Source organism: Scleropages formosus, chromosome 2, assembly GCF_900964775.1.
Source record: "Scleropages formosus chromosome 2, fSclFor1.1, whole genome shotgun sequence".
In the NCBI taxonomy this organism is placed as follows: domain Eukaryota; kingdom Metazoa; phylum Chordata; class Actinopteri; order Osteoglossiformes; family Osteoglossidae; genus Scleropages; species Scleropages formosus.
Window position 1 is genome coordinate 9,329,263 of NC_041807.1, and position 12,421 is coordinate 9,341,683.

The following is a 12,421-nucleotide window of genomic DNA, read 5'->3' on the forward strand; positions in this document are numbered from 1 at the left end:
ATTGCTGACAGGCAGGGATATATTCATTAGGGAGACGCACGTCGGGCTGGTATGCGATCGGTCCCCTCCACACAGGAAGTCCTGACCTGGCAAGTACCTAACTACAAGAGCAGCTGTCTTACGTCTGCACGCTCAGGCTCGTGTGCCCAGACTGTCACCGACATGGACATCACTCAGCATGGCACCTGGAGCACTTACCCCGATTAAACTACAGATACCATTCATTAATCAAGCGGCCACAATGCGACGTAAAATTAGGCCTGAAACACTTACAAAACTGGCCGGAGCGGTGAGGGAACGGAGCGCCTGCGGTTCACAGGTATTCTTTCAAAAGATTACAAGAATCAGCGGCGATGGGACCCCACCAGCTGGCACCTCTTATCAGCAAATTCACGCACCTCGGCTCCCACGCGGATGCAGTGTTTTAATCCGCACGACCTCGTTGGTCCCAGCGGCGAAAGTGAGCCCCTGTTTGATTCGCTTTGCGGGACATCATCCAAGGGCAAATAGCAGCCGCCACTCACGGTATATTGCGAATAAGCATACTTCAATTACTGGGAAATGCTCCTTGTTTGTTGACCATGTTCTCCAAAGGTCAGCCCAGTCAGGGTGCAGGAAGCCCTGGTTTTACACAACACCATGGTTAAATAAATTATAAGAATCACCGGTGAAATATAACCCCCAGGTTTAAGCCGAGGCTCTTTGTGACCTGACGGACAGCTCAGTCTAAACACTCCCAGCCTCCTGTACACAAAGGCACAGCCTGGCATGGATCCCATCAACCCGTGAGAGGTCTGGGTGTCAGTGTTCGTATGCGCAAACGCGCACGCACACACGCACACAGCTTTTCAAACAAGATTCGACTGGCCCCATAATCTGCGCGTACCTCATTGTTCTTTCCAGGGCTGTGTGATAAAGGAGGACACTTGAAATCCAGCTGCAAGCATTGTTGGGACTTGCCAAGGCTCATTAGAGCTGAGAGCGATAAGATTCGAAGGACAAATTTTGCTCATGTACCATATGGGCGGGTGCGTGGTCAGGGTCGAAAAAGTTACCCTCAGCTTTGTTTCTTTCCCATCACAGCACGAGCCGCTCCGTTGGCTGCGGCGCTGGCTACGGCAAAGCTTAAGGTCCAACCGCTATTAACAAGGCATTGCTGCTGTTGACAACATAGTCGCGGCCTACGAAAGCAAACCGGCGAACCCCCCCCGTCTCCCCATCTCCCTCGCTGCTTTGTCTCAAAGCGGGACAGCTTAGGAGCTGCCTATCGCATTCGAGATTCTCATTCAAGTAGTTTCAGAAAGCCTTAAATATTTATGATTACACAGTTTCAAAAGACATCACCCAATCCAGGCTTCATAGAACAGGCAAGAAGGCTTTGATAATTTCTCAAGCAGGCAGCCAGGAGTAATAACATTAGTATAATTGCACAGAGGCTTCTGCTACACATGCCTGTTCTATGTATTTGTTATGTAAATACAACTCAAGTATATCGTGACCGAGGAATACATACTGTATGGCCAATCTGAAAACAAAAGCCTCGTGAAGATTTGCATGGAGCTTAATGGCTGTTAATTATAACTATAATGAGATGAGGGGAAGGAATCCCAACGATGATCAGGAACAGGCAGAAGCTCTTAAAGATACCCCCCCCGTACAAGTTCACGAGTGTAAGAGTCGCCTGGAGGAAGACTCGAGTGCTTGACAAGACCAGCGCTTCGTCCCAGCGGCAGGCGATATCCAGGGATAAAAACGTAAATTTGCACATCGCATCTGACAAGGGGAAATGCACCGCATTTAACCAGGAACACACTCTCTGCTGTGCGTTGCAGTGATGATGGGATAAGTCTGTCATTGTGTTGCTGCCTCCGATTACACAAAGGGGGTTAAAAGCTCCCATGGAAAGGCAGTGGAATGGAAAGCTGACGGGGGCAGGCATCCAGGAACAGGGAGCACGAGGCTTGGCCCGTGTCCTGTGCATTCTTTGCAGTGACACATACCTGGAGCTGGAGCGGGCTGAGTCCTGAAGCGGCGGCCGCTGCCATTGTGGACGGAATGAACTGCACCGGGTAGTTATCACCTGTCGGGAGAACAATGTGCACAGGTTGAGACAATGAACAGGCCCCGGCGGCAGGCAGGCAAGTGCTGGCAAGGCCCTCGGGCAGCCACGCCCCCCACAGACACACACACACACACACACACAGACACACACACACACACACACACACACACACACACACACACACACACACACACACACACACATACACACACACACCCCTAAGCCCCCCTCTCTTGTGACTTGGCGTGTTGCCCAAACATCTGCAGTAACAAAAGCTCAGTTGGGTGGACTCCTGTGGGATTGCACAGGAACCTCCCATCCCCACCCACCACCATCCACACACGGTGGCATGTGAGCTGGCAGCACATCGACACGGGCATAAACCGCCTGAGGATCTTCAGCACATGGCAGCAGACACAGGTCAAGCCTGAAGTGTCTATTATGTACTTGCAGATTGCTGCGTCACAGCCGCTCTTGCACCAGAGACACAAGTCTTAAGGTAGGGTTAGGTCATTCAAGACAATAGGAACCAACATTAGTTTTACATTCTGCTCCGTTGTTCACTGAGAGGCAGGCCTTTTTTAATGTTAGGAACGTTTGTGAAATAAGTCTTAATTGAGGACCAAAAACTGTGCTCAACTTCCTGATTCAGAATTACAGCTTTACTAATATTGGATGATTTGAGGATTTTATGAAGAATGTGTGTGTTGCGGGTGGCGCAGTGGCGCAGTGGGTTGAACCACGGTCTTGCTCTCCGGTGGGTCTGGGGTTTGAGTCCCGCTTGGGGTGCCTTGTGATGGACTGGTGTCCCATCCTGGGTGTGTCCCCTCCCCCTCTGGCCTTACACCCTGTGTTGCCGGGTAGGCTCTGGTTCCCCGTGACCCCGTATGGGACAAGCAGTTCTGAAAATGTGTGTGTGTGTGTTGCTAAAAGGGAAGCGGTGGCTTCATCTTTAGTCTAGTTCTAGCTAACATGCAGTATATTTCGTTAGTCGGATTTTTCATCATACCTATCGCCCCAGTGTAGGATAGATCGAGTTTTGCAAGTAGAGCTGTCTTCCCATCAGTGCCCAATTTTTTGAAATTTCTACTGATGACTTTGCGAAGCAAAAGGTATCATGGTGGCAACCTAATGTGGATGATAAGTATGATGGGCTACAGCACGCTGGGAGCCAAAGGTACCTTGGCAGTTGTTCGGCCATGATGATTTCCAGGATCTGATCTGGCCATGCGTAGGACCAAAGTTAACTGAAGGGCTCTGATCACTCATTGTTCCTCTATTGTCTGAGACCTACAGGTTATGGAGTCTATTATCTCAGGCACCTTGCTGCTCCTGGGCAAACCAGGGAGAATGAATCTGAGAACATGGTCCCGCTTAAGGGGATCAGCTTTCTCTTCAACATCACAGACCTGGAACATTGAGTCCAAAGAGCCCAGCCTTATCATTTACCACATACAGGGAGATATTAATAGCAAAAGTGTTATCAAAGTCCTATTTCTACCCTATTCTATACCAACCAACGAATAGGAAAAGAGGACCACAAATGGCTGCAGTTGAAGATCACACTTTTACCACTGCCTTTTGCACCTTCTTTAAAGAGCTGGCAGGACGTCAGGCTGTTAAATAATGTTGAAAGAGCTTTGCTTGTAATAATAATAGTGGAGAATCTCATCCGATATTCCTTTTTAGCCAGATGTCATGCAGTAAAGCGAGGAAGACCAATTAGGTGGGAGCTGTCAGGCTCACCATCGTGCTTCCTTTATCTGCAAGTGCCCTCGTGTCCTCAGTGGGCTACGGCGGTTGCCTCGGGTCCAGGCTGGGGGACAGAAGTGTCCGCGCTAAAGAGGGCAGGGGTGGTGAAGGAACACCAGGAGGAGCCAGGAGCGAGGCCTCGCTCCTCCACGGAGCACCCAGGCCATGCAAGTTTCAACGCTTTCTTGGAAAGTGTTTAGAAGAGAGAAGCTCGGCTGGTACTGGAATAGAGTAAATAAACTCCCACACAAAAACAAGGGGGCTGGCTTTCTAGAGCAGGCGCTGAGGTTAAAGTTGGAAATGGAGTTAACAAGTTAAGCGTGATGGGACTTCAAAGTAATGTGGCAGAGCTGGTCTACGGCCATGTCTGAGCAAGAGAAACGGTGTAGAGTAGCTGGGTGAGGAGGAAGTCAGCAAGGCATTGTAGCATCGCCATGACAGCAGGCGCCGTGACCGAGGAACCGCTCAGAAGCTATATCCATCCCCAGGAGTCCCATTCAGCAGCCATTCTATAGCCATTGCTTCACAGGCCGCCAAGAGAATGTGCATTTCACACCGCCTCGTCTTCGCATCTATTTGTTTAAACGATGAGGCTCGACGGCACTCTAGTGCAGGAGCGGGTCATTGAGCACAGTGTGCAGGCAGCAGAGAGCCAGTGCCCTGGCAAGGCCACCTCAGGGCGTCTCTAACATGGCAGCTTCAGGGTGCCCGTGGGTGTTCCCTCGCGTGGGAACAGTGACAGGTGCCGCAGGCAGACAAGCCACCAGCTCTTTTCTATTCCCAGGTCGCGTGTTACCACCTGGAGAAGATTAAGTGAGGCTGGGAGTGGGGTGGTAATGTTGGAGGGTGGAGGTTGGGGGGGGGGGGTGGCGGAGGAAGCGGTTCGGCTGCCAAGAAAATAAACTGTAAGCAACTTCGGTGGAGTGCATAAATTGTTTTACACACTTCTCTCCTTCTCTTGTTTCGTATTCTTTATGGGCCCATGAATAATGCAAGGCCTTTATAACAGGCAATCCTAGCTGGAGATTCTTTAATAACTCCTGTTATTTGTTCTAAAACATTTTCCATGTCAAACATATTAAAAAAATCAAACTCGCAGAGAACCCCCTCAGGCACGTTATTTCGGCTGCCATGCCTCCGTAGCTGCAGAACAGCTGAAGCCCTTTTTCACCGTGTGGCTCTACAGTAAATTTATTGTGAGGCCGGCCACGCCCCCTCATGTTCCTCCTCTCACCTGCCGACTTGCAAATCCTTCCTGTCGTCTCATCGTTTTTTTCTAAGGCTCACTTGCTTTCTCCTGCGTCTTGATGGATGAACACAACAAATGTTTTTATCGACGCTTCAGCTGAAAACAAAACGCGTACCCTCAGCCCTTCCCGATGCGTGTCTTCACACATTCGCATCCCGGCCCTCTTAAACTCTCTCTGCTGTGCATCTTTTCCGCAAGTTCCGCTACTGCCGCTCGGAGAAACCGCGAGTGGGCAAGTTTATTTATTTATTCATTTATCAAATTAATTAATCGGTTTATTTATTTATTTATTTATCCTTTATTTATTTGTATTTTTGTTTGTTTCTCAATGCCAAACTGTCAGTTTGTTCTGTGTGTGTGTGCGTGCGCGTGTGTGTGTGTGTGTGTGTTTGGCAGAAGGGGGTGGGCCTGGGGAACTTTTTCTTTACTGATGAGCACTTGGGGGCAGGAATTTGCTTTAATTTTTAATTAAAAGGAGTTAATGACACCACCTCTCTAATGATCCGAACAATAAGGGGATGGGTTGGGGATCAAGGGGAGGGAGTTGGTCCACAAGCCACTGCCATTCTTTTCTCCCCCTCCTCCTTCTTTCCTCTTCCAAATTTGTTTTGTAGCCTGGAATGCTTGCGTGAGGAGCGACTCTCTTCTGCGTCGCACACAGGGAGTGGACGGCATGCCGGGACAAGTAATGGAGCAGCACCCCTGGGGCTCCTAAACCCTTTGCCCCTTTCAGTGGGGGGAAGGGAGATGCACCCTGGTCCTCAAACCTCTTCCTCACACCTCCGTACTCAACATCTACAATCGCGAAGCTTTGTCGCAGTGGCGGTTTGACTTGATACACAAACAACGTGGGTCAATGACCAGAAATCCCGTCAGGTTACTGTTTCTGGAAGCCGTCCTACTCCATTCATGCTGTTCGACAGGAAATAAAATTTCAAGGAGCTAAATTCATTTGTTCTTTCAGCTGAACCTTTATGTCAAAGTGACTTAGATTGTTAGGTTTGTACACTAAGCTTCTTGCTGTGTGTCCCCATTTATTCACATGGGCAATTTTTATTGTATCACTTCATGGTTAGCAGCTTGATCATGGAAAACACAGCAGGAGGTGCAATTTGAACCCTGAACCTTTGACTACAAGGGGACGGCTCTCATCACTATGCCACCTGCTGCCCCTACTTTATGCAGAACTAATTTGCAAGGCACATAGATGAGTAAAAGAGGATAAATAGTGCTACTTAACAAAACACCTGCACATTTGACTTAGCGAAGAAATAAAGATGCTATTGGCGATCGGGGCCAGGTGTTAAATATTTCCTACATTGAAAACAAACATGAATCGGCATTCAGGTCAGGTAGTAAGTGCCAGGAGTGTTCGACTGGCGGATCTGAACAAGCGGTCTGGCACAAAGATAGCAGCCTGTCACAATCCGTCTTTTTTTTTTTTTTTTTTTTTTTTACACACGATTCACCGAGACGAAAGCGCTCTTTTATTTATGATGTGCCTTTACAAGTAAGATGTATTCCAAGAATTTCTCACTACTGTCGTGTTTTTTTCTTCCCCTGGACCTGTCTTTTAATCGTTCATTCCACAGCTAAGTTAATGAGTCTGTGCATTTTCTCTATGGTGACCCCCCCAACATCAGGTCCTGGGGTGTGCAATGGAATGCAGACTGGGGGAAAAGCAAGAGAATTTGGACGAAAGCCTCTGAGGAACAGGTGTTGACTCGACTCACCGTTTCTGCGCAAGGACTTTCGGACCCTTGCGTAAAGCAGCTGTATTATGTTACAGGGCTCATCCCAGGCCGTTACAAAGATGTTGGAACTGACATGCGGAGTACGTTCCTGCGCTCCAACATCCGACTTATTGTTCCGCGCGTAAACCAGCTCCGAGATCAATCCTCACTGAGCCTGACATTTCCAAGGTGACACATTTCACTGGGGCGGGAATTCATCGCTTTGACAAGGTGAGAGGATTGTTCATAGCCTCAGCGCAGTTAACTTGGCTGAAACATGCGCACGACTCGTCGAGGATGTTTTTGCTTCTTTGTGACGACTGGACGACGAGGAACATGGGGTGCTGAATGGAAGGGGGTTGATCAAGAGGCTGTGGGCAACGGGTGGAGTAGTGGTTAAAGCCGTTGCCAACAGGTCGCAGGTTTGTATCCCACCTCCTGCTGTGGGACCTTGATCAAGGGTACTTAGCCTAAATTGCTCCAGTAAAAATTTCCCACTGTATAAATGGGTGAATTATTTAAGTACCTTAAATTGTATGATGCTTTAGAGAAAAGCATCAGCTGAATGAATACATGTACAGAGTGTACAATAGAGTCCCCATTGCCTGCGGGAGGGGACAGAGGGGAAGGGGGGGCTGCTGCTGCAGCCTTGGATCAGTGAGCGACAATGAAAACAAACCCGAGCACGTGTGGACAGGAGGCTGCATGAAACCCCGTCCTCCGCCGCTGCTGTCAAAACACACACGGATGGGTATGGGGGCCATCCCAAGCTGAAACTGCGGCGCACGCGCACCCCACGCGCACCCCACGCGCACACCCACATACACACGCTCGCAATAACACGTAACAGATACTTACTCAGATGTGAGCACACGCTCACACTTACAGACTCTTAGACACCGTCTTACACTTGCACACATTCCAACATGCTCACACGCTATACGTTCTACGCACAACAATGAGAGCGGACCAGGGGGTTGGGGACAGATGGAAAAGAGAAGGCAAAATGTCGAGGAAAAAGTAATCTAACATGTAAATGCAAAAAAGGTGACAGACGCAGGTTAGAGGGAGGTTGAGGATGCGGGTTTACCTGGCTTGTAAGTGATTCCCGGAGGGAAGAGGAACCCCTGCTGCGCCGCCGCCGCTGCTGCCAGAGTGCGCTGATCGTGTGGAAAAATGGGGATCATGAGCGGCGGCATGTGACCCTGGACCTGCTGAACACAAAGACAGCGGAGATCAGACACCGACCAAACGTGGCCTGACAGGCGGCTCCCTGGCGTCGGGGGCACGTGCCCCTTCCCGCAACACCTACCCCCGCCACCTTGCCTCTGACCCCACCTTCTCCCCGTCAATCTTCCATTATCACATCAAAGGCCCGGCCCCGCTGCCGTCCGCCCCCAGAGTCAAAGGTGTTACTCGTGGGATAAGGGCACTTTGTTCACACCTCCCGCGATGGTTTCTCGCTTCCTGGGGCCTGTCCTAGTGTCACCGCAGAGCAGGCGAGGGGTTCGAGGAGCGCATGTCTGAACTAGTGCCTGGGGAGCATCTTCAGGCTGGATGTGGAAGGGAACCTGGCTGAGGGTTTAACTTACTGGACGTGCTGATGTCTTGTTTGACCACTTGATAGGGCAGCCAGTGGGAGCGTCTCCACATGTAGACAGAGAGCTACGCCACAGACATCTAAAGCAATCATCAGAAAGATGCTCTAATCAGCATCCCAGCAACCTGCCCTACGCCTCTCTCCCTCCCCCCTCCTCAGGGGAGTGCTGGGGGGCTGGCACTGAGGGGGTGGGTTCACAGCAAGTCAATATATTTCCTGTCCCAAAATCAAATGAAGTCTGCGCATAAGTAGGGGACATTCGCTGGAGCAAGGGGGGCTGTGTTTTACACAGCAAGAAAATCTTGAGTCAGCAGGTGAAGGCCAGCTTACAGTGTCAACGTGCAATTCTCTGTGTTCACGATCGTGTGTCTGCGTAAGGTACAACAGTGCAGAGAGCAAGCCTGGAACAACCTGTCACCTCCATGGTTCTGACCAGCAAGCAAAGACCACATGGAAATATGACCTCATTCAAGTGTTTTTGAACATAAATGTCCAAGCATTTCGTGTTGGCGCTTGATTTACAACATCTGCAGCACCACATCTGCTTTCAGACCTTCATGCATTACCACCCAAATTGTTTCCTCACTTTCCTTCAGCTGTAACTGTATTTATTCATTTGTCTGATTCTTTTCCTCAAAGCTCCTTACAATGTTAGATTTTTACACTAAGTTAACCATTCATACAGCTGGATCATTTTTACTGTATCAATTGAGGTAAGTGCCTCGACCAAAGGCACTACAGCAAGAGGGGGAATTTGAACCTGGGACCTTTGAACTGTAAAGCATTAGCATTAACCACTAGGCCACCTGTTGGCATGTTTGCTGCCTGGGTGGAAATGAGTTATGAGGCTAAAACAGGGTATCAGTGTCAGCCCAGCTGACCCATCTTGGCTCTCTGTGGCAGGAAACAGCGCTATTGCAGTGCCATTCAGGGTTAATCCTCCAGGCTGCACCGCTTGCCACAGGAGAAACCACCTGGAAACGGGGTTAATAAAGGTTGCCTGTGAAAATAAACACTTTACAGTACGTTTCTCAATCTGCCACCTCTTTAAAATCAACCTGCAATAAAAAATAGGGGTCTGGTCGCAATTACTGGCATGCCGTTTGGCCGTGAAATCGACGCTCTCGGAGCGTGCGCTGCGCTCGGCAACTCCACCGAGGCTGATTGCATCCGCTTTTTCACCCCGCTCTCCCCTCTGCCTCCCCGGCCTGTTTAAATTGGGCCTTTTCCCTGGGCGCGCACGGACCCTTAAGACAACCCTACTGACCCAGCAGCCCATTTGTTCTGACTGTGGAGCCTGAAAATTGCTGACTCAGCAACGTAGAATAAAAACACAGCCCATTGTTTCCAAAAGGAGCCGACGGAACATTACGTCTGCGCCGACCAGAGGACAAGTGGATTTCCTCCTCTGGTGCCAAATATCCCGTTTCTGGGTGTCGGGTTTCTGGAGAGCAGGCCACCCAGCTGCACAAAGGGGAGCATTTCGCACAGAAAACAGGATAATTAATGGCACAACAGGGGTTGTGGTCAATGGCCTGGAGGTCCAGGAGTGGAAGCTTCATTCTGTCGTGGGTAACATGATTAGTTCTGGTTTGCAGGCTGCCGTTTTCGGGCACAGGGGTCCGAGGCGCACTCCTTGGCAGCGATGCTCAAAACAGTCATTCCTCTGAAGTGTTTCAGTGAAGGTTATGAAGGCTAGTCGTGTACACACCCACAGACGCACAAAACACACGTACGCGCACTCAGCTATCCTCACACATTGTCTCCTGATAGGTCTAAGAATTCTCCGCTCAGCAAAACAGTACTTCTTAAAAACTGTTTATTTACTCATTATCAATGACGATTTGTCCAGAACTGGAAAATGTGCCCAGTTCAGGGTTGCACCTATCTCAGAAGGAAAGGGTGTGAAGCCAGCCCATCGCACATGCTCATTCCTTCACACACACACACACACACACACACACACACACACACACACACACACACACACACACACACACACACACACTATGAGCAATGTAGAGTAAAAGGTTGACCTAAAACATGTTTGTGGACTGTGGGAGGAAACCAGAGCACTGGGAGGAAACCTACGAACACAGGGTGAACATGCCAAGTCAACGTGGACAGAGTCGGATATGAACCGAAAGCCCAGCAGCTGTGAGGCACCAGCACCACCCGCTTTGCCATCAACTTAAATAGTAGTTTAACTTAACATAATATTAATAATATTTAAAAATTTTCTAGGTACATAGGACTCCCAGACAATGAGTGAACATACGTGACTCAAGAACATGTTGAAGAAATGTGATCCAGCCAGTTACGACAGTGGAAGAGATTCTCACACAGACCGGCCGAGAGCTGAGAGGTATGTCTAATTGTAACAGACTCTGGGGCCCCCAGTGAACATGCCTCACAGTGCAAGTGTGGAGAGGGCATTTGTCACGTCCAGATTATCGCAATCATTTTCACTGCCCTCGTATTCAGCCCCACTTGGAATAAAGCAGTTGAGATAATCTCTCATCTGTTTTGCTGAATTATATATTAGCGCTAGGACAATAGGGGTTCCTTCCGCCATCCATGCCCCCTATCCGTCGTCTTAGCTGCTGCCAACAGCAGCTGCCCCCCCAGCCAAAGGCCCCCTGGGGGAGGGGGGGGGTCATCATCCATCCAGAGGGTGCCCAGGGGTATTTGTGGGAGTCTGGGAGTCTGAAGTGGAGCAGACGTGGGTGGAGCCTTTCCTGGTGTGTGCAGACCTCCTTCCAGTCTTACAGGTGCTGGTGCTCCTCGCCATCTGGCTGTCGGCCCCATTAAAGAAGCACGAGTATGAGGAACAGGTGCCAGCGCAGCCCCCCCTACCCAGGAGTCCCGGCAAGGGTCCGATTCTGAGCGCCCGCAGGTTGGCATCTGCAACAACATGGAGGCTGGTAGGGGTCATGAGGCCTGGAATGTACAAACCACATGCCCATCCCCCGCACACAACAACACAACATGATCAAACCTGCCTCTGACACATGATCTTTGATGATCCTACCGTGGCCCACGGTCTACAGCATCACTTTTCCGAGCAAGATGAGAGCAAGGCCACTGAGACTAATGCACGAAAGACATTTGGCAAAAAAGTAAAAAAAGGTAAAAGCAGATCAATACCAACAGAAGAAATGTTGACATCAGCACTTAGATGCTAAAAAGCTTTACAAAACCAGATAATCCCTGGGTCGCACAGCCCACGGAAATCAAACTGTACGGATTGACCCCCGACCCCATTAGCATAAGGCATGCCAGGTCAGGAGTAGAGAGAGATTCCTGGTCAGTCTGCTCCCCCAACACCTGGCCACAGAAAGCCCCACACCTCCTCATCACCATGCAGACAGGTGTGGGCCGACACAGCACATCGGCTGATAGGAACAGAAATGAGAAAGCTGTTACCCCATTTCACAAGAGACCCTGTCAGCAGTTTGCACTCTTTTAAAGTCTTCCTCAAAGAGCCACACGACAGCCCCGCGACAGTCCCCCCGCTGGCCCTCAACTTGAAAACAGCGCTTGATCTGCAGCAAAACAGCCACCCTTAGGATGTCGTACAATTTCGCTTGTGAGCTGTTTAAACACATCTAGACCTCTCTAACTTTGACAATATAGGAGAGGAGGAGGAGGTCGGGCAAAGCGTTGCCACGGAAGCACATCGGGGGACAAGTTAGAGAACATCAGGTAGAGCTTCTGCTTACCATGGTACACAGCTAGAGGCGCAGTGCTAGCCAAAGGCGTGTTCTCTGTGAAGGGCTCGACTGGATTCTCTTTCTTTCTTTATTGTAGAGTAGATGCTCCGCTGAGAGAAACTGATGATGCTGTCTGACTTTTATTGAGGAATTAACAAACCATTTTATATGTGGGAGATGCTAATAAACTTAAAACGTTTTAAGTGATTTATTTACAGCTCTGGAGCGGACGTTGCTGGTAGACACCCCTCCGTAGACCAGGCTAACACAGGCAAACCTTCCCTGACTTCCCAAGGAGCTCCGAGTGATGGC

General features: G+C 49.8%; 1 protein-coding gene across 7 annotated transcripts in view; it reads right to left on the reverse strand.

The window, feature by feature from the left end:
* LOC108940348 (transcription factor SOX-6-like) overlaps window positions 1–12,421 on the reverse strand; it is a 163,451-nt gene that overhangs the window by 35,104 nt on the left and 115,926 nt on the right. For 5 of the 7 annotated variants that reach the window (XM_018762459.2, XM_018762493.2, XM_018762451.2 and 2 more), the window contains 2 exons: window positions 7,887–8,010; window positions 2,001–2,080 (listed from right to left, as the gene is read on the reverse strand). In XM_018762459.2, the coding sequence (XP_018617975.1) occupies window positions 2,001–2,080; window positions 7,887–8,010 (204 nt within the window). The remainder of the gene's footprint in view (window positions 1–2,000; window positions 2,081–7,886; window positions 8,011–12,421) is intronic. The other 2 variants (XM_018762503.2, XM_018762486.2) reach the window with 1 other exon arrangement.